We start from the raw sequence: 23,135 nt of genomic DNA on the forward strand, positions 1-23,135 counted from the left end.
ATTCCCTGCCTGTAGTGTTCTTATGTGTGCGTCTTCTCTACTTAATTTGATGCTTTCCTGGGACTTTTTTATTAGGTTTCAAAATTCAATGTTCTCTTGTTTGAAGCTGTGACTGAGCAATCCCCTCATTTGTGCATGGAAATGGTTCATTTTGAGTAAATTCAGAAACACCCCCACCCTACTCTCTCTGATTTCCCTCTCAGTCTGGTAATGATATTTTTAACATACCCTCCAGATGCTTCTGAGCAAGCACCCAGAGAAATAATGAATGGGGATCAGACAAGGAGCCCAGCTGTTCAGATTTCTCTTATAAGCTAAGTTCTGAGTGTCGAACTCAAAGGGAAGAGGCTGTTTGAAGGGAAGGATAGCAGGGATGTGCATTAAAAGGTGTTCTTGATACAGAAGTTGATTCTGAAGCTGATCACTTACGTCATAGGAGTTGCTATTGGAGCAGTATGGAAGGTGGTACCCATAATGCCAGCAGGTGTTCTGGAGGAAGTACTTCCCCTGTGTGCCCTGTGCTAGATACTAGATGTGACTGCCCCATTTACTCCTGGTTATCTACATATGCCCAGCATTCAAGCTATTATATTAGTAGAATGCATGGAATTAATTTTTCATGTTAGCCTAACACCGTTGCAATTCTCTGGTCCCTTTCTGAGATCTGAGCACAGCTTATTAGGCACAGAGCAGAGCTGTAAGTACAGATGTGATTGACAGATAGGGATGAAGCTCCAAAGACCTTCTGGGAGGCCAGGCAGTAGTGGCGCACAACTTTAATTCCAGCACTTGGGAGGCAGAGGCAGGTGGCTCTCTGTGAGTTCTAGGCCAGCCTGGTTTACAAAATCTAGTTCCAGGACAGACTCCAAAAGCTACAGAGAAACCTGTCTTGAAAATCCAAAAACAAACAAACAAAAAACATACAAAAAAATCTGCTGAGAATTTCAGAGAGGACTTATTATAAATCACATCTGTTGGATATAGAATACAATGTATATAAAAGGCCCACATTGTATCCTCAAGCCCTGAGCCTTTCTCAAGCAGTGACTGGGAGATGTGGAAAAGTCCAGGTATACCCCATTTCTACTGTCCCTAGCTGAAGTGGTAAGCTAAGTAGATCACACAGGTCTGGAAATTGCTGGAAAACTCACATGCTTTGGGGTGATGAACAGTCAGGCATTTTTACATCATGAGAATCCCTAATGATCATTTTGGTTGCTTCATTTTTTTTGTTGCATCCAGAGACTTTTCCAGGGTCACATACACAGATGGTCCCTGGCAGACAAAGGCTCTCTCTCTACTCACGTTCTTTCTATTACACCGGGCACCTTAATAAGGAGGAGGGCTTGCATGTATGAACTGTTATTTACATAACATGAAGAAGTAGCACATTATATTTCCAGGGTCATATGAGCAATCGCAGATGAATAGCAGTATACAGAAAATTCCAGAAGTAAAACAAAAACCATTTGTAAGATGGGGCGAGGAGGACAATGGGGAGAGTGACAAACCTTGATGTCACTAATCAAGTCCCCGAATACTATGACATGGATGTTCTCAAAGAGGAAAGATTGCCCATTCAGGGAGGAATAAAAGTGTCAAAGTATTTCTGAAGCATGTCCTAGGTAAAGCATGTCCTCTCTCTTGAGGACAGTCAGAGGCAGGAGGCAGAAGAGTGGGTGAGGTCAGGTAAAAGAGGAGAGGAGAGAGGGAACTTTAACAGAGCTTCAGACCTGCAGAACCTCAGGCGAAATCAAATCAGCACTTACGTTGAGTCTGGAGTTACTTGTCTGTCTGGATCGCTTCTCTGCCAGGAGGTCTTTGACGGTGTGCTTCACTCTCACGCCCTGGTACACACGCTTGCTGTAGTCCCCGGAGACTGAAGCAAATGGAAAAGTCACCATCAGCCATAGATGGGGCCATCAGGTCACTTGCCAAACGCTGAAGCTCATGATGCTGCTTTCTCATTAGAAGGAGAAAAATCTCGAATTTGAGATGGATTCAAATGAGTCCTATTTCCTGCTACTTGGTGAAACTTTACCCACCCTCCGTGTAGATGGAAGAGACACGCCTCTATCTCCTACACAGTGGCTCTTCAAAGTGGCCTCTTATTTCCCCTCCATTTTGTCAAGATTTGTTCCAATAAGTTTTACAATTTATGCTTTGGTCACAAGATCAAGGGTTGGATGAACTTGGAATAATGCCTCTTACTACACAGGAAGAAATTAAATTTGCATGACCCAGGTTACTACGAGACTGTATTCTGACCCCGTTCTGTCAGTATGGGAATGTGTGGCAGAAAGTCAAAGTGGGTTGTTTGAGGATTATGTTCCTAACAAGAAAGTCATTGGGGTTCTGTTTACCTCATTAAATGTGTTTTATCTTTGAAAATCTGATTTAAGGAATTGCTGCTAAAATCTATGTCAATGGAGGCTGGGGAGAGGCTCAGTTGGTAAAGTGTTTGCTGTGTTTGGGCGGGGGCAGGGCTCCATAAAAAGCCAGGTATGGAAGTACATGCCTGTGGTCTCAGCAATGGGGAAGCAGAGACAGGAAGATCCTTTGGACTTTCTGATCTAGCTGAATCAGCAAGCTCCAGGGTCAGTGAGAGCCTGCTTTAAAAAACAATATAGAGAATGATGGAGAAAGATATTCCATGGTGGGCTCTGGCTTCCACCCACACATGCATGTTCACCTACACACATGCACGCGTGCGCGCACACACACACATACACACACACGCTCACACCCTCAAAATAAAACTATACCAAAGATTAAGAAAAGATTGGTTTAGTTAACATGGTGTTGAGTACTTTCTCTGTGTAGTTGTTGAAGATACTATAGTACTTGCCAATTTGCACACATTATTTAATTTAATCCATTTATATAAGAGCAAACTGGGCTACGTTATTTTCCAAAATCTTCTACTGATAGCATTTTAGACTCAGGTCAGTTTGTAGCTCTAACAACTAGGAAAAAACCTTTGCCAATAAGTGGCAGATGGGTGGATTTATAGAGAAACGTCTCCCCAAGGCTCTACAGTTGGCTAGCACTGTCTTTAGCGATTGTGAGATTAGTGAATTCAGACAGTCAAGTAATTACTGAAGAATCTCCTGCTTGGACCACCTTTAAAGTGTGTTCAAGCACTGAGTTAGTGGCTGAATAAGACACAGTTTAAAATATTCTTAAGCTTGTAATTGCTGCGGTAGGTCAGGTGGCTGTGATCCACTTCAGCTGAAGTGTTGCTGGCTTACAAGCAAATTCGTCTGGTACAAACTGAGTATCTGTGCAAATGACAGAACCTACTCATGTATACGTGTCTGAGGCACATGGACGACTTTAATCTGCTTGGATTTGTAGAAAGTCTAGAGTATAGCTAACACACAAAGCAATTTGTATTACATTATCACATAAAGAATGGAATGGAGAGAGAAGAGAGAGAGAGAGGGAGGGAGGGAGGGAGGGAGGGAGAGAGAGAGAGAGAGAGAGAGAGAGAGAGAGAGAGAGAGAGAGAAAGACACACAGAGAGAACTGTTATAGGCAAGGTAATGGGTAGAGGAGGTTGCTGGTTTATCATCAGGAGTTGCTTTGCCACACACTAGTTACTGTTGTGGAAAAATGATAATCCTTCAGCCCTGTTTTCTTCATGTGTGAAATGATTATCATTTCTTCTTAGCTGTCTTCAGGGATTTATAAGGGAAAATAACATATATATCTGAAAACTCTTTGAAACTGCTTAGTTTCATAAAAACACCTGTATGCAGATGGAGTGGGAAAACAAAAGTAGGTTTCAAAAGAATGAGTCACCTACTTCGAATAAAACCTCACAGTCTGCTTTCCACGAAGTAAGATTATTTCAATGGTCCTTTTTGTCTAATTTTGACAGGACTTGGTCTATATAGTTTCGATTAATGAGGAATGAAGTACTTTGTTCTAATCACTGCCTAAGATAAAGCATGAGATTTGACCTAGAATAGGTTATATCTTATTTGTTTTCTGAAAAGCCTTAGGCTATATTTATTAATTAGTTATTTATCCAATATTTTCTATCTGTCAATAGAGCACAAGAGAACATACTGTTTAATAGAGAGGGAAGTAACTTAAAATAATTATAAAGGAAATGTACCAGGTACAGCAGTGAAAATCATCTGGAGTATTTAGAGAAACATGGGCTGTATTACTTCCTTGTGGAGACAGGGTGGGTGGGAGCTGGAAAAGGCAGGATGAGATGTGAGTGGAGGCTTTTAAGAACATTCCAGGTGTAGAGGGCAAGGCAGGTAAAGACCTGGGAGCAGAACAGAATGAGGTGTGAGAGAGGAAGTGGTCAGAGGGAGACCGGGGAAATGAATAGCATTCAACCATGATGCTGTTTGGTCTGCTGCAGCAGCTAGGACTCCATCCTGTCAGCAGAGAACCACTAAAGGCTCTTAAGTAAGGGCAGGTCTGCTTCGATTTGCATTTTAGATAGACTCTTCAGACAACAGCATGGAGGTGGATTTGAGAACCACAAAGCCACAGGGAGATCAGTTTGGAGAATTCTAGAGTAATTGAGACAAGAGATCATAGGGCAGGTAGGAGGGCCAGATGTGAACATTTTTTAGAATTACAAGGTTATGGAGGGGAAGATAAAAGGAAGTCCCCATGTTTCCAGCATTGCTCTAAGACATAGTTTTGGAGCCATCGTGATATTGATGACAAATGAGGAAAGAGGAAGTAATCCCTCAGGGGAATGTTTGATGAGATCACATGATGACGAAGTCATAATCTGCATCTGGCCTACTGGGATAAACAGGTTAGGATATTCTAAAGTGCTGAGACAATTATATTGAAATCCCTATGACACTGATTGTATGTGTGTGTGTGATATAATTATTGGCATGTATTCATTATACATATTAATAAGTTTCATAAAAACATTTATTTATTATGTAATTATCTAGGATCCACAAATGAGAGAAACATACATTTGTCTTTCTGAGCCTGACTTGCTTTTATTAATATTATGTTCTCCATTTGTATGCATTTTGCTGCAAATAGCATAATTTCATCTTTCTTTATGACGGAATAAAACTCTATTGTTTATCACTATATCCTGACATATAGGGTGGGACTTCTAGACCAGAAGATGAATGACAGGAGCCAGGCTGTATTCTGACACACAGGGTCAGGGTTCTGGACCAGAAGATGAATGACAGAAGCAAGGCTATATTCACATTTGAAGAAATATTGAGAGAGGGAGAGAAGACTTTACTTCTTTACAAAGAAGATTGGGGAAGATCAATAGGAGAAGAACCAGTGCCCATCAAGAACTTAGGGGGTGACCTTACAGGAAAGAAATAAAGCTATCTGATGTGGTAGAATGAAGATGAGGATAGAAGTGTTTCCAGTTCAGTGGTTGGTGTGGTCCTTAGCAAAAGAGACTGAAAATGTGGGGGTGCCTAGAAGTCAAATGTGGATGTCGAAAGGAATGGAGACAGGGAGGGGTTCTAATCATTCTTGAAGTTTGAAGAGAAAGAGTAACAAAGGATTGGATTATGGCCACAGAGAAGTTCAGTATTAAGGGGAGGTTTGCTTGGGTTTTCCTGCCTATGTACATGTTTAGGGGTAACAAAGAATTAAAGATATTTGAATAAGAAGAAAAAAGTAAAGTATTTGACAGGAATGCTAGAAATTAGTTCTGAAAAAGGAATAAACTGGGATAAAAGCCTGTTGGTCCTCAACCTCTAAGAAGGAAAGAAAGATGGGACATGGGGGAGGGGTGATTACGACAGTCACACTAGGCATGAAGAGTAACCCCAAGGGGAGGTTAATGAGGATCTTAATGGTTGGAAGAAAGCCTGGTAGACACATCAAGTTGAGAATATACAATTGAGTTTCTCACCTGGATCTTCAGCATCAGTAACCAGGAACTTGTGAAGGATGCAGATTCCTAGACCCTACTCTAGAGCACTGAGTCAGAAACCCTAGGGATGTGGCCTGGCTCTCTAGGTGATTCTGATTTCCTCAGAAGTGCCTGAATCTTGACCAGACATAGCAGGAAGGGTTTTATGATGTTCCTGTGTGTGATGAGATGTGACATCAACATGTCAAAAGTAAGAGTCAGCTCTAACTTCTGCAGTCCTGCTGAGCAATGAGAGGCCACTCTGCATGATGGAAGGCCCAGACTCAGGCAGGCCTGGGAAGGAAGAGAGGGTGGAGGGGAAGAGGTCCAGGCTGCATTTCCCCATGTGTTTGCAGACAGTCTTGACATTGTTTTTTCTCTGAAGGACTTTTAAATTGATTATTTGAATCTGAACTAGCAATTTTTGTCTTATGTGCATGCCAAAGAGCCTATGGCAAACATGTTCTTTGTAAATAATTTAAATAGCAATCACATGATAATTAACAGATGGATAAAGTTCACAAGACAGAAAGTAACCAGATGGAAGCTCTGGAAGTTTTGTCATCAAACAATGGGCGTATGTACCTATTGGTCTTGACTTGGTGTGAAATGGGGGATTGTATGCCATAGAGGATGTTAAGTAAGTCTCAAACACATAGCAGAATCCCATTTTAGTGAGATCAATGAGACATTTCCATGTAAGAGGAAGTAGAGTTGAGTGGTCTTTGGATGTCTAAGCAAAGTTTTGTGGGAGGGCATGAGGCTAAGAGGGAACTTAGAAGGATGTCAAGATAGGTGAGAGGAGAGAGACCTTGGGCTAGTAGATATGCATTGGCTAACGAGAAGAGGCAGGAAGAGGCCATGCTTGTGTGGAAGGGGTCAAGTATTGGTGCAGTTTTCCTTTATAACTAATTAATTACGTGGTTTATATGTATGTATGTACAGTGCATGTACATGTGTGGATGTATGTGTAGAATCTACAGGGGGATGTCTGGTCCCCTGCTGTCACTCCCTTATCGCTTTGAGACGGGGTCTCTCACCAAACCTGGAGCTCACTGGCAGTCAGAAAACCCCAATAATCCTCCTGTCTCTTTCCATCACCATGCTAGAGTTACCATGCATGCAGGGTCATTTCCTGCTTCTTCTATGAGTGTTGGGGATTCAAGCTCATATTCCCTTCTTGCATGGAAAGGGCTCTTAGTTATTGCGTTTAAATGGATCTGTATGTAGATGGGTTTCAAATACTCACCCAGGCTCTGACCTACACTTTGGGCTTGGAAAACCATCTCTGTATGCATCTGTAGCAGACATTTCGGCCTGCCCATGTCCAAATAGAAACCATCTCCTTCCTGCTTTCCAAATGCTTCCCTATCTTGGCTGATGGCAACACCACCTTCCTAGCGCCTCACTCCCCAAACTGCACAGCCGTGATTGACTCCCCTTTCTCTCACGCTTCACAAGCAGTGGTTTAGAAACACACAGGGAAGCTACCCACAGGATAGGTCGAGAGTCTCCTGAGTCTCCCTTCATCTCCAGAAGAAATACTGTCCTTTCATGAAGATCATTCTAGTATCCCTCTAATAAAGTAGCTCTCAGCCTGTGGATTGCAACCTCTTTGGGGGTTGAATGACCCTTTCACGGGGGGTTGCATATCAGATATCCTGCATATCAGATATGTACAATATGATTCATAACAGTAGCAAAATTATGATTATGAAGTAGCAGCGAAAATAGTTTGATGCTGTGGGGGAAAGGAGGGGGAGTCACCACCACATGAGAAAACTGTATGAAGGGAACTGTATAGGAAGGTTGAGAACCACTGTTTCCATCCTTCATCTCTGCCCTAGTCTGTCCACCCACCAGTGGGAGCCATGGTGCTGGGAGCCATGGGAAGCGGGTACATCCTTTAAAAAATCCAGTTGTGTCATTGCTGTGCTCAGAGCTACGCAGAACTTCCTCATTCACTCAGTAAAAGCCAAAGCCTTGACAAGAGGCTCAGATGACCCTGCTCGCTGGCTCCTCTGTGCTCTCCCTCTCTGCACTCTAGTGTAGCTCTGAAATGGAGCAAGAGTGCTTCTGCCTGAGGATACTGCTGCCTCTGAGCGGTATGTTCCTCTTCCTTTACCTCTTCATGCTTGTGACTGCCCGCCCCCTCTTCCTCTGTTCTTTATCCCTCAGCCCTCTGACTGGTCGCCCTGTCCATCTGTCCTTTCCTCCTGTGACTGACTGCCCTGCTTCCTCTGTCCTTTATCCCCCTTCCCCTGTGACTGACTGCTCTGTCTTCTGTCCTTTATCCCCCTTCCCCTGTGGCTGACTGCTCTGTCTTCCTCTGTCCTTTACTTCCTTACCCCTGTGACCGACAGCCCTGTCTTTGCTCAGAGCCCCAGTGTTAAGGTCATCTCCATGAAAGCATTTTAAATGCTGCACTGTCCCTATATATATTCCAGATTCTTCTCCTCCTGTTTAGGACCCACCATTTTATAATGTCCCATAGAGTTTTCTGTTTAGAAGTATATTGTTGACTGTTCCTTGCAAGAAGAGGGTTTCTCACTAGCATACCTTGATGCCTGTGTCTGCCGCATCAAGGAAACATCTGTAGAAAGTTTTTCATCATTGCTGTTAGTAGTAATGCAAGTGCTGAAGTAAACCAACAAATGTCTATAGGAATTTATTTTACTGGGCTGGTGAAATGGCTCAGTACATAAAGGGGCTTGCCACCAAGCCCGACAACCCAAGTTCAATCCCCAGGTCCCATATGGAAGGAGAGAACTGACTCCTACAAGTTGTCTTCTGACTTTCACATGAATGGTGTACTGTGTCGTAGCCCCCTCAACCCACCTATGCATGTACATGAATATATGTAATTAAAAATTTATAGCACATTAAAATGGAATACTGTCATGCATGGTTTCCTGATAGTGACACGCTGTGGAAATGAGTTGTTAGGTAATTTCAACCTTGGGCAAACATCACAGAGTGTACTTTTGCAGGTTAAGGTGGTATGATGTCATTGTCCTCTACACATTCAGAAATTGATTGAAACATTATTGTAGGGCATACTTAATATCAAAGATGAAAGAGGCCACTAAAATATTTAACAGAAATTTTTTTAAGTGAGGAGTTTTATTGGGGAAGCAAAGGGAATGGGAAAAGGGAGGGAGAAGGGGAGAGAAGAGAGAAAAAAGAAAGAAGAACAGGAGAGATAGAGATGAGAGAGGGAGAGAGAGAGAGAGAGAGAGAGAGAGAGAGAGAGAACAGAAAAAGTCCTGCCTGCCCCTTCAGAGGAACAGTGGGAAAGATTTATGACCGTTGTCATAGTTTTGAAAGATTTGAAAAATATTTGAAAGACTCAAGGAAGAGTGGATCCTATAACAGGGTTCAGATGAGGATGCAGAGGGAGTGAGAATTTATAAAATGGAAACTAGCATTCAGCAGCAAAAATGACAAGAAAGGACAGATTTAAGAGACCTCTCAAAGTGACACACACACATGCACATACACACACGTGTGCACACACATGCACAGCCATGCATACATACACACACAAACACACAAAAACAAATAGTGAATGATGAAGATTTGGATAGGGAAAGAACATTTTGAATATGTCGACTTTAGGGTTGTAGGGATACAATCAAATAAAAAAGTAAAAGTGTCCTGTAAATAAAACAAGAATTTAGATCTGGATTGGCACTGCGTGTCTTTAAAACTATTATAATTAGAGCCATGAAAATAGCACTCTCCATAGAACAACTTGCAACAAGAAGAACGAGGATTTTTAATCACAGATGCTTAGGTAAAGAAAGGTCCATGGAAGGACCACTGTGGAAAGAATCTAATAAGACAGAACAGTAGTGTTGGATCAATACGGAAGCACCAGGGAGGTGAAAGAAAGAGGGGGCCCAGAGAAAAAAGGATAACCAGCAATTTCAAGTACCTGGTCCTTAGTAGAGGTTCAAAAACTGCATATATATATATGTATATATATATATATACATATATATATATACATATATCGACTGCATATATATATATACATATATCGACTCCTACAAGTTGTTGAGATAGCTATATCCCTATATATCATCTATCTATAGATGATTATCTATCTATCTATCTATCTATCTATCTATCTATCTATCTATCTATCTATCTATCTATCATCTCTTTATCTCAGTAACACTTTTAAAAAGCTGGGGGAGATGAACTTGAGCCAATGGGATTGGAAAGGTTCTTAGAACTTGGGAGTCCTTTCGTAGGAAGCGGAGGTGAAGATTTTAGTTTTGGGAGTCTAGGGGCAAGGGTAGTGAAGGAGGTGCACAAACCAGCTCTGTAGCAGTAGTGTGGCTCTGGCAACAACCCAGGCGGTGCATGAAAATAAATTTTAGCAAATCAATGAAGCTTAGCATAAGTTCTTTAAAATTCCACAGTTTTCTTCCTTTGGAAGAGTTTATATTCTTTGTTCTGAACAGAGTGGTATTTAGAGTTCACAAATGTTCCTGGAGTTTCCACTCCTAGATACTTGACCCTCTCTGTGCACTGTGCCTACCTAGAGTCCACACCTGCGTCGGCAAGGAGGACTGGAGAGTTTTTATTCAAATATTCTAGATACAAACTTACATTCAGATGGGTTGTTGAGAAAACAGAGACGAGTGTTTCCAGAGAGAAAGCACACGCAAATTCATCAATAGGAATCAATTTATGCTTTAGATTCGGGACAGAACTTGGCTCTGCTGGGTTATGATTATGTATATGTAGCCAAATGTGTCCATCACACTGTTCCCCCCCTTCCTTTGGAGAATTTGATCCACAGTAGACTTAATAGTGTTGTTGTTTTCATTTGTTTTGAAATTTACTTTTCCCATCAAATCAAACTCATATATTCTAAAATGATTTAATGCTTAAAATACTGGTGACCCTCCCCCAACGCATTTTTAGTTATGCTAAGTACACACATGATATTTGAAACACATACTTATTTTAGTATTTTAATGAATTTTTTGAGCTATGTTTTCTTACTTTTACATTCTTTGGAGAGATAAGGAGGGGCTTGTGACATAAAGAAGCAGAATGAAATGGTCTCGTGAAAGAAACAAGGAAGAAATCAGAATCACTTCAGGAAAGGAACTACATTTTGAGTTATGCAACTGGACAACAACACAATGAAATCAGTAGGCAAAAGTGTCTGAATTATAGTCCCTTGGGACAGTCTACATAGGCCCCCGTCACCCGAAACAAAGTAGAAATACTGAATGGGAGGGGTTGTTGATGGAGAGCCTGTGTTTGTTCCAGATTCTGCTTGTCAGAGAGGCAAGAATGAGGTCCCAGACAGTGCAGCAGAAATACAGTGTGCTCAGTGTGTGTGTATTTACTCTCAGCCCCTGTCCCATATGTACCCCTTCCCTTATCCCATTCTATAGTTCTATAGCTGCCTCACCGAAACAAAGGGAGATACCCTCTCAGAACCACTAGTACTGCTTGCTAGTACATCTGCTAGGAGCCCACTGTTTGCGGGTCTGCTTCTGATCTGGGGAGATGAGGGGTCAAGGCCAACAGTCTCCAAGCTCATGGAGTCTAGAAGGGTTTTCTTATTAATCAAAAATGATGTCCATTGCTCAAGGCAACATAAGCAGTAAAGATGAACCATTTTCAGCAGGAACAGTGAAATTTCTGAACTTTCTTTAGGATTGCATTGAAGTTATTTCATCACGCAGAGGGTACCCACAACCTGTCTCATCTCCTGCCTCTTGCCTCTTAGCTCCCACGGGGGAGCCCTGAGCTCTCCTACCAGTAACCAAGGCCATGTTGCATCGGGCAGGAGTTCCGACAGGTCCATTCCACTTCCTACATTTTGGGAGGGATCTCCTTAAGGAGATCTCTCTGTTAAGATGCATCGTTATTGTTCAAAGTGCTTAATAAAGAATTTTTGAAGTATCTCTTCTGTCATTTATTAACATTTATGTTGCTATTATTGATATCTCAAATTTGATCCTGATTGGGTAGGCTCTATTCTACATCAACACTAACACAGACCACTTCAAAATGAACACACTAGGAAAGACCTGTATGTACTCTGAATTTGTGAAATGACACTCAAACCTCTCCTAATCATACATTAAGAGAGTGATCTTGGATGTTAACCAAAAGAGCCTAAAGTCAGAAGCCAAGAGATGTTTTGAACTCTGTACACATGTGGATTTTTCTGTCATTCCTTTATATGAGGGCTTCCCAGAAAGTACCTACATTTAACACAAAGTTCCATTATACTGGAAAAATGTGTTAATATTCAAACCATCATTTTATGAGAATATTGTTTATTTGAATAGATTGCTTGCTCAGAATGAGCACCTATTTAAACTCAAGGCAAACTCAAATCAAATCTAAGAGCAATATTAACAACAGTTGACTTCTGCCTTTGTTCTTAAATTTGTGTGTACTCTAGCCAAAGACAGTGTGATTGCATTTTTATGTTTGATGAGGTTAAGATTGTTAAGAATTAGGATTTCTAAAGATTTCTCTTACTGTAGTAACCTACTCACCACTGTCCATCCTGGATGGTGCCGCAGCGTCTGGCCTCCAGTAAATGTCCTTAGATAGGGTTCTGATATTCCAGAGAGCTCAGGCTGGTCCTGGCGGGGAGCCTTCTGCACAGGGAGCGATGCTTCTGAGATGACCTGCTTCAGATTTGATTAAATGCAAATCTTTGGTGTATGTTTCTCTCCAATTTGCATCCCCAATGCAGATTATATACGAAGGTACTTTTCCCCTCTCTATGGATTTTTCTTCAGTAACAATGAGTTTCCATTAGGAAACAACTCTCTTAAATGTTTGTTATGGAAACAATGCAGCTATTATTCGCTTCGTGAATAGCAGTGGTGTTTCCTCATCCCTTAACTTAGGGTTTGGCTTTAGAAGATAGTGTGTTGCCTGTAAAAGTCCATATTGTCCAGTTGGTACTGCACTTGTATTGCCTAAGCTGTTAGGTTTTTTGAAAGTGGCTGCTTTTTGGACATAGTTAAAATCTAAGATATTTTCATTTGCAAACAGAAATAAAATATTAGACCATTTAAATACATGTAGATACCCTTCTTACTTATAACCTAATGTGTGTGCTACTTCAGAGATTCATGTATCAAATATTTGTCAGCTGCTTTAAAAAACATTCTATAAGTTGCCCTCCTAGTGGGGTTCAAAGAAGTACACAGAGAGCTGCCTTTGATCAAACATCTTCATTAAAAAAGACTCTTTTTGGTGCTCTGAGTTCCTCTGGAGAAAAACTTCACGAGAACAGAAGGCAGGCATTTCAGCATTTCCTCCACTCGTCTTCAGCTATCTACACTTGCTGCTTAATCTAGTTTAGACTTTTGTCTGCTATTCTGAACAAGGTTAGAACTAGGCACCTGCTGGAACATCTTCCTAGCCATTCCAGATTTGTACAAGTGATGTTTCATAGGTTCATACAGGCACCACACAGTGCTTCTCAAGAACCGGAGTGAGATCAAAAGAATCTAAAACATCAGTATGCTTTGGAGAGCCCAGGGGCTCTGCAAAGTCCAAAACTATCTCCATAATAAAAGCAACGAGTGATTGATCCTTCACCGTCTCAGTTTTTCATGGGTAAACCCGAGAGTTTCCTGGATGCATAATAGCACAGGTTGGAGAAGCAGATACAAAAAAACCAGAGCTGTTTTCTATGGAGTTGAATGATAAAGTAATTTACCAAACTGCAAAAATCAGTTCCGTTTTTCTCACTGAAAAGATTTTGGGAGTAGGGGAGAAAATAAATTTTTTAGAAAGAGTGCTAATATGTAATGCTTTGTTATTGTCAATTTAAATGAAAGAGCTAGCAATTCTTAGTTTTAATTTTGATACTGTAAGTGTATGTGGAAATATAGAAATAGTTCATATTTAAAACTACCTTTGGGGCCATAGATACTTTGTAAGAGAGTTAAAGGGTCTGAGAGGATGAGATTTTAGATCTGCTACACTGATAGACTGTTGTAGATTAAAAGAACTTCTGGAATTTTCTGATGTACAAATTAGCATACTCGATGTCTGTGCTCGTTTTTCTCATGGAGTATCACCACTTGGATTTCTGGATGTCTAAAAGAAAACCAAAAAGGCAAAACTCATTTCAAGTTATCCGCTTCTGACTCTTACCTCATGGACTGCATAGACCCTGGTGGCGTGTCCTTCCTCGAGCAGCTGTGTCCAGCAGTCTTTCCAGCTCTTCTTGTGCTCTCCCAGACAGCAGTTCAGGGTTACATTCTTAGGAACTTCTTAGGTGGATTATTCACTGTTTCAATAATAAACTCCAGCGAGCTTGTAGATGCCTTAAAACATCATACTATTAAAAGAGCCTGAAATAATAATTCTAAGCAGAGTACAGCAATCTTACATAGTTATGAGTTCCTAGTGCTGACAGAATGAAGATCATCAACCTTCTTAGCTGGCTGTCAAGTCTGCCTGTGATCTGGCTCCATCCCATCTTCCTACCTTGCCTGCTGTTCCTCTAAGCATCATAGTTTCTCCTGTGGCTCTTGGACCACTTTCCCTAGAATCACTCAGAATGCTTATAAAGTTCAGCCTATTCCAGTCTGAGTATTACATAGCAGTGCCAGGTAATTCACATGGTAAAGAGTTCCTCCCCGTGTTCTTAAATCCTAAGAGCTGATGGTGTCTATGGTAGCTGTAATCAATCACTCAAACGTTTGTGTATTTTATTTATTTATGTTTGAGAGGTCCTATTCTATTCTAGGCTGGCCCTAATTCTGCTAGGTAGCTGAAGCGGGCGACCTTAAACTTCTGGTACCTCTGCTTCCACCTCCCCAGGGATGGGGTCACAGGGGTGTGCCACGAGAAAGTTGATGCAGTGCTGGGGATCATACACAGGGCTTTGTGCATGGTAGCCAAGCACCCAACCAACTGATAGCTCTTCAGCCTGCTCAGTGTTGCTCAAGGGTCCTTGTATAGCCTCCGTCTTTGTTTATACTCATCTCAAATCAAAGCACCATCCCCTCACTTTGTGCTGATAAAAATTCTTCAGTTCTTTTAAGATACAGCCACAGATATGCTTTTTTCTCTCTCTCATGGTTTACTTGTGGATGTACCAAGATGATTTTACTGACGTGAGATCTGTACAGATACCCACTTCTTCCTTTCCTTCCCACCTCCCATTTCTCCTTCACAGTCCAATAACACATATAACCAAAAATGATTGCAAGATCAAATGTCTAATGAGCCAGAGGTGTTTCTGGTGGTGCTTGCCTGTGTTGCATGGTGCAGTTTTACTGCAGCCTTGGTCCTGAACACAGGACATGCATGCAATGCATTGTGCTAAATTTCATACAATGCAGCTCCAATTAGGGCTGCCTGAAATACTTCAGTTCAGATTCTGAATTATTATATGTTATTAAACACAGTGGGTTTCTGTTATTTTTTTTTAATTATTTTTATTGAGTTATATATTTTTCTCTGGTTCCCTCCTCCCCCACTCCCCTTTTACCCTCTCTCATGATCCCTACACTCTCAATTTACTCAGGAGATCTTGTCTTTTTCTATTTCCCGTGTAGATTAGATCCATGTGTGTCTCTCTTAGGGTCCTCATTGTTGTCTAGGTCCCCTAGGATTGTGAATTGTGGTCTGGTTTTATTTGCTTTATGTCTAAAAGCCACTTATGAGTGAGTACATGTTATATTTGTCTTTCTGGGTCTGAGTTACCTCATTCAATGTGATGTTTTCTAGATCCATCCATTTGCCTGCAAATTTCAAGATGTCATTATTTCTGCTGTGTAGTACTCCATTGTGTAAATGTACCACATTTTCCTTATCCATTCTTTGCTGGAAGGGCATTTAAGTTCAGAACCTGGAAACAAAGTTTCTGTTCTGTCACATAGGCCTGACCAGCATATACGGGAGCTCCTTATGTAGCAGGCATCTTTGCTGAACTAGGTCCAGAGATGTTTTTATGTTTTCCTAGATGTGTGGCTTCTGTGTATATGGGTGTGGATATAACAGGTGCATTGGATCCTCCTGAAGGCCAGAAGCAGGTGTCAGATCCCCTTGGAGCTTGTAAACCACCTGCTGAGGAGGCTGGGAACTCAATTTGGGTGCTCTGGAAGAAAAAATGCTTTCTGAACCGAACCCCTGAGCTATCTCTCTAGCTCTGACAAGATAACTTTAATGACATTTTTTTTTTTTTTTTTTTTTGGTTTTTCGAGACAAGGTTTCTCTGTGGTTTTGGAGCCTGTCCTGGAACTAGCTCTTGTACACCAGGCTGGTCTCGAACTCACAGAGATCCACCTGCCTCTGCCTCCCGAGTGCTGGGATTAAAGGCGTGCACCACCACCGCCTGGCTAATGACATTTTTTTTTTTATCATAATGTACTCTTTTAAAAAGACATTTTAGCTCACTCAGGATAGTGTTTTCAATTTCCATCCATTTGTATGCAAAATTCAAGAAGTCATTGTTTTTTACTGCTGAGTAGTACTCTAATATGTATATATTCCATACTTTCTTCATCCATTCTCCAGACCCAAAAAGAGGAACATGGGATGTACTCACTCATATTTGGTTTCTAGCCATAGATAAAGGACATTGAGACTATAATTCGTGATTCTAGAGAAGCTAAATAAGAAGGTGAACCCAAAGAAAAACATATAAGCATCCTCCTGAATATTAACCTTCATCAGGCGATGAAAGAAGACAGAGACAGAGACCAACATTGGAGCACTGGACTGAAGTCTCACGATCCAAAGGAGGAGCAGAAGGAGAGAGAGCACGAGCAAGGAACTCAGGACCGCGAGGGGTGCACCCACACACTGAGGCAATGGGGACGTTCTATCGGGAACTCACCAAGGCCAACTGGCCGGGGTCTGAAAAAGCATGGGACAAAACCGGTCTCGCTGAACATAGCGGACAATTAGGACTACTGAGAACTGAAGAACAATGGCAATGGGTTCTTGTTCCTATTGCACGTAATGGCTTTGTGGGAGCCTAGGTAGTTTGGATGCTCACCTTAATAGACCTGGATGGAGGTGGGTGGTCCTTGGACCTCCCACAGGGCAGGGAAACCTGCTTGCTCTTTGGGCTGAGGAGGGAGGAAGACTTGATTGGGGGAGGGGGGGTAATGGGAGGTGGTGGCGGGGAAGAGGCAGAAATCTTTAATAATTAAAATAATTAATTAATAAAAAAAATGAAAAAAAAACCCGGGGGAGGGAAATGGGAAACGGGGAAAAGGTGGAAATTTTAATTATAAAATAAAGAAAAAAAAAGACATTTTAGCTGATATTTAGATAATTTACTACAAGGGATATAACCGGGGTGAGCCTCTCTGTCCAGGTTTGGGTGGGACAGTCTCCATCATATTTATAATGATTTGTCATCTGATAGTCCCCCTCTCACTCTCAAAAGAAGCTCTGTTCGGAGAGTCGTGCGGTCAGTCACCTGCGGTGGCACGTCATCAGTGACACAGGCAGGGACGTCACATCTTACAGCAGCTATGACATGACTCTGTCTTGGGACTATGGAAACGTGAATTCGTAAGTAGCACACAGTTCACGAAATGAGGAAATCTTCCTAAGATTTATTAGTCAAAATGTTGATTTCCCCAACTCATTTCTCAAATAAGAAATGCGAAGTAATTTCCACAGATTGCTCTCTGTTGGCCTGAATGTGAAATGGCCCCTCGTGTGTGAAGGCCTAGGTGACATCACTGGTCCTATTTTGGGAAGTTTGGAAAGTTCAGGAGCTTGGGTTTGGCTGGAGGATGTACGTCACTGCCACAGGGCATCCTGACGTATTTCCTTCGGTCATCCTTCATCTCCTTCCTGATCAGCGTTTAAGAAATGCTCTGCTCCCTCATGCCCACCTCTAAGGCCATGAGCTGAAGCAGGCCCTTCCTCCCTCAAACGTTTCTGTCAGATATTGGTCATGTGATGTAAAAGTTACTGCACTGGGTGTGTGCAGGGAAATGACATGATCCTCATCACTAGGGGCTGAGGGCTTAGTGGAGAATATGGAACCAATCGAAGGATTGGAACCCAGTGAGGGCAGTGTCACTTGAAGGTTATTGTCCTTGTCTCTGGGTATTTAAACTCCAGGGAAGCATTTGCCATTTAGGAATTCATGTTTTTAAACCTCTCCTTTAGTCTCCTAAAGGCTGAGTGTTCTAGTTTAACTTCCATTGCTGTGGAAAATATCTCCACGGAGAGACACTTAGAGGAGAAAGCGTTTATTTTGATTGACAGTTCCAGGTTCCAGTCCATTGTTATGGAGAAGTCATGGCGGAGGGAACCTGAAGCAGCTGTCATATCATAGCCACGTCAGGAGCAGAGAGAAGCAGAGAGAATGGATGCTTGTGTGGTGCTCACCAGCTTTCTCTGCTCTCACACGCAGTTCAGGGCCCAAGTCAGGGAATGGAGCCGCCCGCTTTCGGCTGGGTCTTCACACATCCGGTCAGGGAATGGAGCTGCCCACTCTCGGGCTGGGTCTTCCTATATCAGGTCAGGGAATGGAGCTGCCTACTCTTGGACTTAGTCTTCCCTCATCAGGGAAAGCATTCAAGGCCACTCTTCATAGATATGCTGACTGGCCAACCTGACCTAGACAGTTCTTCACTGAGACTCTTTCAGGTGACTGACTCTAGACTGTGCCAAGCTCACAGCTAACCAACATGTTCAGAAAGGGAAATGTTTCTTTCCACCTTTTCTCCATCCCCCCTTCTCCTTCTCTCACTTCTTCCTTTGACCTGTTTTCCCCTCCTCTCCCCCTCCCTTCCCCTCCTCTCCCTATCTTCTCCTTTCCCCATGCCCCTCCCCTCCTCTCCCTATCCTCTCTTCTCCTCTTCTCTCATGCTCCTCCCCTCCTCTTCTCTCCTCCTCTTCTCCTCCCCCTCCCCTTCTCCTCCTCCTCTTCCATCTTCTACTCATTGGCATAGCAGAGAAAGAGTTCTGCTCAAGTTATGGTAATTCTAAGAAGAGTGTAGTTCCGGTAATGGCTATATCTGGCTGTCACTTTGGCTACATCTGGGATTAATTAGACCCATGTGGCATCCGTCATCAGACTCCAGTCAATTTTCTCATCCTGAGCGGTGAATTCCCTTCACTTTCCATGCTAAACCTTTCCATTCAGTCCGCCTTGGTCACCCACAGCTCTGACTTTCACTGCTAAATGGAATCCTAGATGATTCTCATGGTCCAGACCCATAAACTAAGACTAGGTCTCAACCTGGCATCCATGTCCTCTCTGGTAGCACAGTAACCTCCAGTGGAGCCAAACTGTCTGATGGCTCGTAGTGTCCCCCAATTTGCTTCCTGCATCTCTAAGCCCCACATCTGTTCATCGTAGTCTTCTCTGGTACAGGTTCTTCTTATACCTCCCAGAGCCCATCCTTCCAATCCCATCTCATATAGCAATGCATCCTCTCTAAAGAGTCCCCTGCTATCCCTGGGTAGAGGGCCATCCCCCCTCATTTAATCTCTACAGATCTTTCAACTGTACTTATTTTTTTTCTCTGAAACCATACCTATTTACTCTCTTGGACTTACCACTAAGATCATGAGTTCTAAGGATGGAATGAGGAAGATGCTCAAGTATTTAATGTAGACCATTCTCTAAATGGTAATGAAGAAAAGAAAAGAAGGAGTCTGAAGGATTGTGCTCAGAAAAACAAAAGCAAACAGCTGACCACCGTCCTGATCTGCAGCTTGAGAGGGACTTTTTTAAGCACTGTAACTCAGGGCTTCTTTGTTACAGCACCTTAACCTTCCCAGGCAGCACAAATGGGCAGACGATCCTTGAGCATAGGAGTTCATTTGTTCCTTCGTCTCTAGGGCCCAGGCAGCTGTGTGTAACAAGTAAATGGAGACCTGGGGACCCTGTTAGCCTGAGTAAGTTTAGGGAGGTCTTCAGCAGTCTAGGATGTTTGTTATTGGGAAAGAGAGATACAGACAGACAGACAGAAAGAAAGACACACACACACACAGAGACAGAGTGACAGGGTCTGGTAGCCATGGCAGAGATTTGACATGGAACTAAGGGTTTTAGCCTGAGAAACCGGTGAGATGTGGCCCCTGGAAGAAAGTAAGCTTCCAGTTCACTTGGAACAATAGGTAAAGAGGCCACAATCTACTCAAGGCAAGCGTGACCTTGAAGGAAAAACACAAAGAGGAGAAAGAAGCAGCGAAGATGGGCGGGGTGTCTGCCACCAGGATGGGAATGGAGAGAAAGGGTAGAGGACAAACTGTCACAGCACCCCAGATAAGGACCAGAATTACGCCTTTCTCTGCTGTACCTGCAAGCCAGGCTTCCCTGGACCCGGGACACCGGCATAACAAAGTTCAGGGACAAATAGAAACATCTGAAGATGCATTCACGGCAAACTGTGAAGAGCTTGCCCCTGGACCTTTAGGTTTCTAGGAGTAAGTGGGGGGGGGGCATCCCAAGCAGCGCTTTCGTTTCTGGCCTTAGACCCTAGTACAAATCCATCCTGAACCATCCCAGATTGGCTTTGCCGGTTGACAGTCTCATTGGTACCCGACCCCCTACTGGGAACATTACCTAGAGTTCTAGAAACTGTATTATATCCCTGTATTCAGTTGCCTTGATCACATCTTCCAATTCTCCTTCCTTAACAAAAAGCTCCCCATTCACATGCCTGACCCAGATCACCCTTGTGCTGGAGGCCTTGGGATCCATTGACCTGGTCTTTCCCGAGGGGATGCTTAGAGCTCCAGCCCTAGGTGAGTGCCTCTGTCAGTTCTGCTAGCTCTGGTCCCCTCAGGCTGCTCCTTAAAACATGTCAACTGGAAAGAGTTAAACATCAGCCAGCGCCTGAAACCACAGGAAGCTGGGCCATTCCTTCCCTAGAATATTCTGCACCTTTGCATAAGCTCTGCAGAAAGCTGTGTTCTGGCGAGAATGAACTTTATCTGGCTTGCTGACTCTCTGCCCCCACCCCTCCTTTCACCTGTGCCCTCCCCCTTCATTTTGTCCCTTGCCTGCTCCATGCTGCCAATCTCTGCATGGACTTACTTTCCTATGGGTGGTAACTAGGGTCCACAGCTGTTCAGGAAGGCTCTAAGCTTGAAGGGCTATTTGGAGGAGCACCACGTCAGACAAGTGGGGGGTTTAGATGGTCTGTATTCTATCTACCTTGCTTTTGTGCCTAACATATTGGGCAACATTATTCAATAGGTTGACATTTTGTAAAGGCAGCATCCAGTGCTATGCAGCTATCAGCTACAGGGAATGCAGGAAGAAAGCCCTGAGCACTATCCTGAGTGAGGTAAGCCAGACCCAAAAAGAGGAACAGGGGATGTACTCACTCATATTTGGTTTCTAGCCATAAATAAAGGACATTGAGCATATAATTTGTGATCCTAGAGAAACTAAATAAGAAGGTGAACCCAAAGAAAAACATATAGGCATCCGCCTGAATATCAACCTTCATCAGGTGATGAAAGGAGACAGAGGCGGAGACCCACATTGGAACACCCGACAGAAATCTCAAGGTCCAAATCAGGAGCAGAAGGAGAGAGAGCACGAGCAAGGAACTCAGGACCGTGAGGGGTGCACCCACACACTGAGACAATGGGGATGATCTATCGGGAACTCACCAAGGCCAGCTGGCCCGGGTCTGAAAAAGCATGGGATAAAACCGGACTCACTGAACATAGCGGACAATGAGGACTACTGAGAACTCAAGAACAATGGCACTGGGTTTTGATCCTACTGCACGTACTGGCTTGTGGGAGCCTAGGCAGTTTGGATGCTCACCTTAATAGATCTGGATGGAGGTGGGGGTCCTTGGACTTCCCACAGGACAGGGAACCCTGATTGCTCTTCGGGCTGACGAGGGAAGGGGACTTGACTGGGGGAAGGGGAGGGAAATGGGAGGCGGTGGCGGGGAGGAGGCAGAAATCTTTAATAAATAAATAAATAAATAAATAAATAAATAAATAAATAAATAAATAAATAAATAAAACCTTATATAGATAAAAATGCATGTACAATATATGCAGTTATGAACTGAAAAAAAGAAAAAAGAAAGCCCTGAGCAGTGGGGAGTCTTGGTTTTGGTTCTGTTGCCCCCTGCCTGATTCATCCTTGGATCTACTTCCGGCTTTAGCCACGAGGTGGCGCTTCAACTCTATACGTAGCTCACTGTGCGCTCAGGGTTAACAGTAAGAGCTTTTGGGGAACTGTGGAGAAACGAGGGTGTGGACTTTTTTCTTTCTTTAAATTCTGGAAATCAGACTGAGTGGTCCTTCATGGGTGACTGCAGGAAAGGAGGCCCCTTGCACAAAGTCCCCCCCCCCCAAACACACTCTTCCTCTACTGTAAGATGGGAGAAGATTGGTGGCCAGATGGGGCTGTTGGACTGTGATAATCAGCTGACTAGTGTTACTGTTTTACTACGCTCCAAGTTACAAAGTAGATTGAACCAAGCAAACTCTAGCACCCAACAGGCTCTGCCTTATCTCGCTGACCCTCACAAGAGAACATCTAGCCTTTTCTCCAAGAAGGAGTTCTGGCATGGTGCGCCTTCTGCCTTTGGGTCAGGGACAGCCCTGCATCTGACAGGCAGTCTGGTATGAGAATGGCAGTCATTCTCTGGGGTTGAACTTCTTCCAGCTGACCATATCCTCGCGGGGTGGAAGGGTGGAAGCTCAACTGGATAACAGTCAGGCTGCGGGCTCCAGTCCCACACCCTGCATTGTCTATCCTGCTCTTGGCTCTTCCTCCCCTTGTAAGCACTGCATATCTAACTGACAGTTTGTTTTCTTGTTCCTGTTTGTTTTCATTTTTTCCTTAAGTAAAAAAAAAAAAAATGGCTCCTACTTTGCTAGATACACAACCTTTGAAATCATTTGGTTTGGAAGTATTTACCTAGAGGCTCCTCTGTCTGGGTGCTGTACTCGCAGATTTTGTATGTGGTGAGATATTGCTCAGGAATGCATCTACACTTACAGCCATCTGAGGGAGGGCCCAGTTGCTTCTGTGTGTCTCTCTGTCTCAGATAGCAGTAATGTCAGATTCATCAGCTCTCAGAGCGAGTACTGAGGCTGTAAAAGTGAGGAGGGAGCCATAGACAGCCAAATACAAGAGTTACATATTATTGTGTTACACCTGAAAATGGCATTCATATCGCCTCAGGGATCCACTTTGACCTCACACTGGGGTTAACCTGCACTCTCCTGAAAACAACTGTCTTCCTTTCCTTTATTCTTTGGAGGCCTCAGGTTGCCCTTCCTT

At 43.1% G+C, this 23,135-nt stretch overlaps 1 protein-coding gene across 1 annotated transcript in view; it reads right to left on the reverse strand.

The window, feature by feature from the left end:
* Positions 1 to 23,135, reverse strand: part of Pou2af2 (POU class 2 homeobox associating factor 2) — a 56,749-nt gene that overhangs the window by 28,982 nt on the left and 4,632 nt on the right. The window contains exon 4 of the mRNA XM_057768367.1: positions 1,770 to 1,879. Within this exon, the coding sequence (XP_057624350.1) occupies positions 1,770 to 1,879 (110 nt within the window). The remainder of the gene's footprint in view (positions 1 to 1,769; positions 1,880 to 23,135) is intronic.

Source organism: Chionomys nivalis, chromosome 4 (genome assembly GCF_950005125.1).
Source record: "Chionomys nivalis chromosome 4, mChiNiv1.1, whole genome shotgun sequence".
Taxonomy (NCBI): domain Eukaryota; kingdom Metazoa; phylum Chordata; class Mammalia; order Rodentia; family Cricetidae; genus Chionomys; species Chionomys nivalis.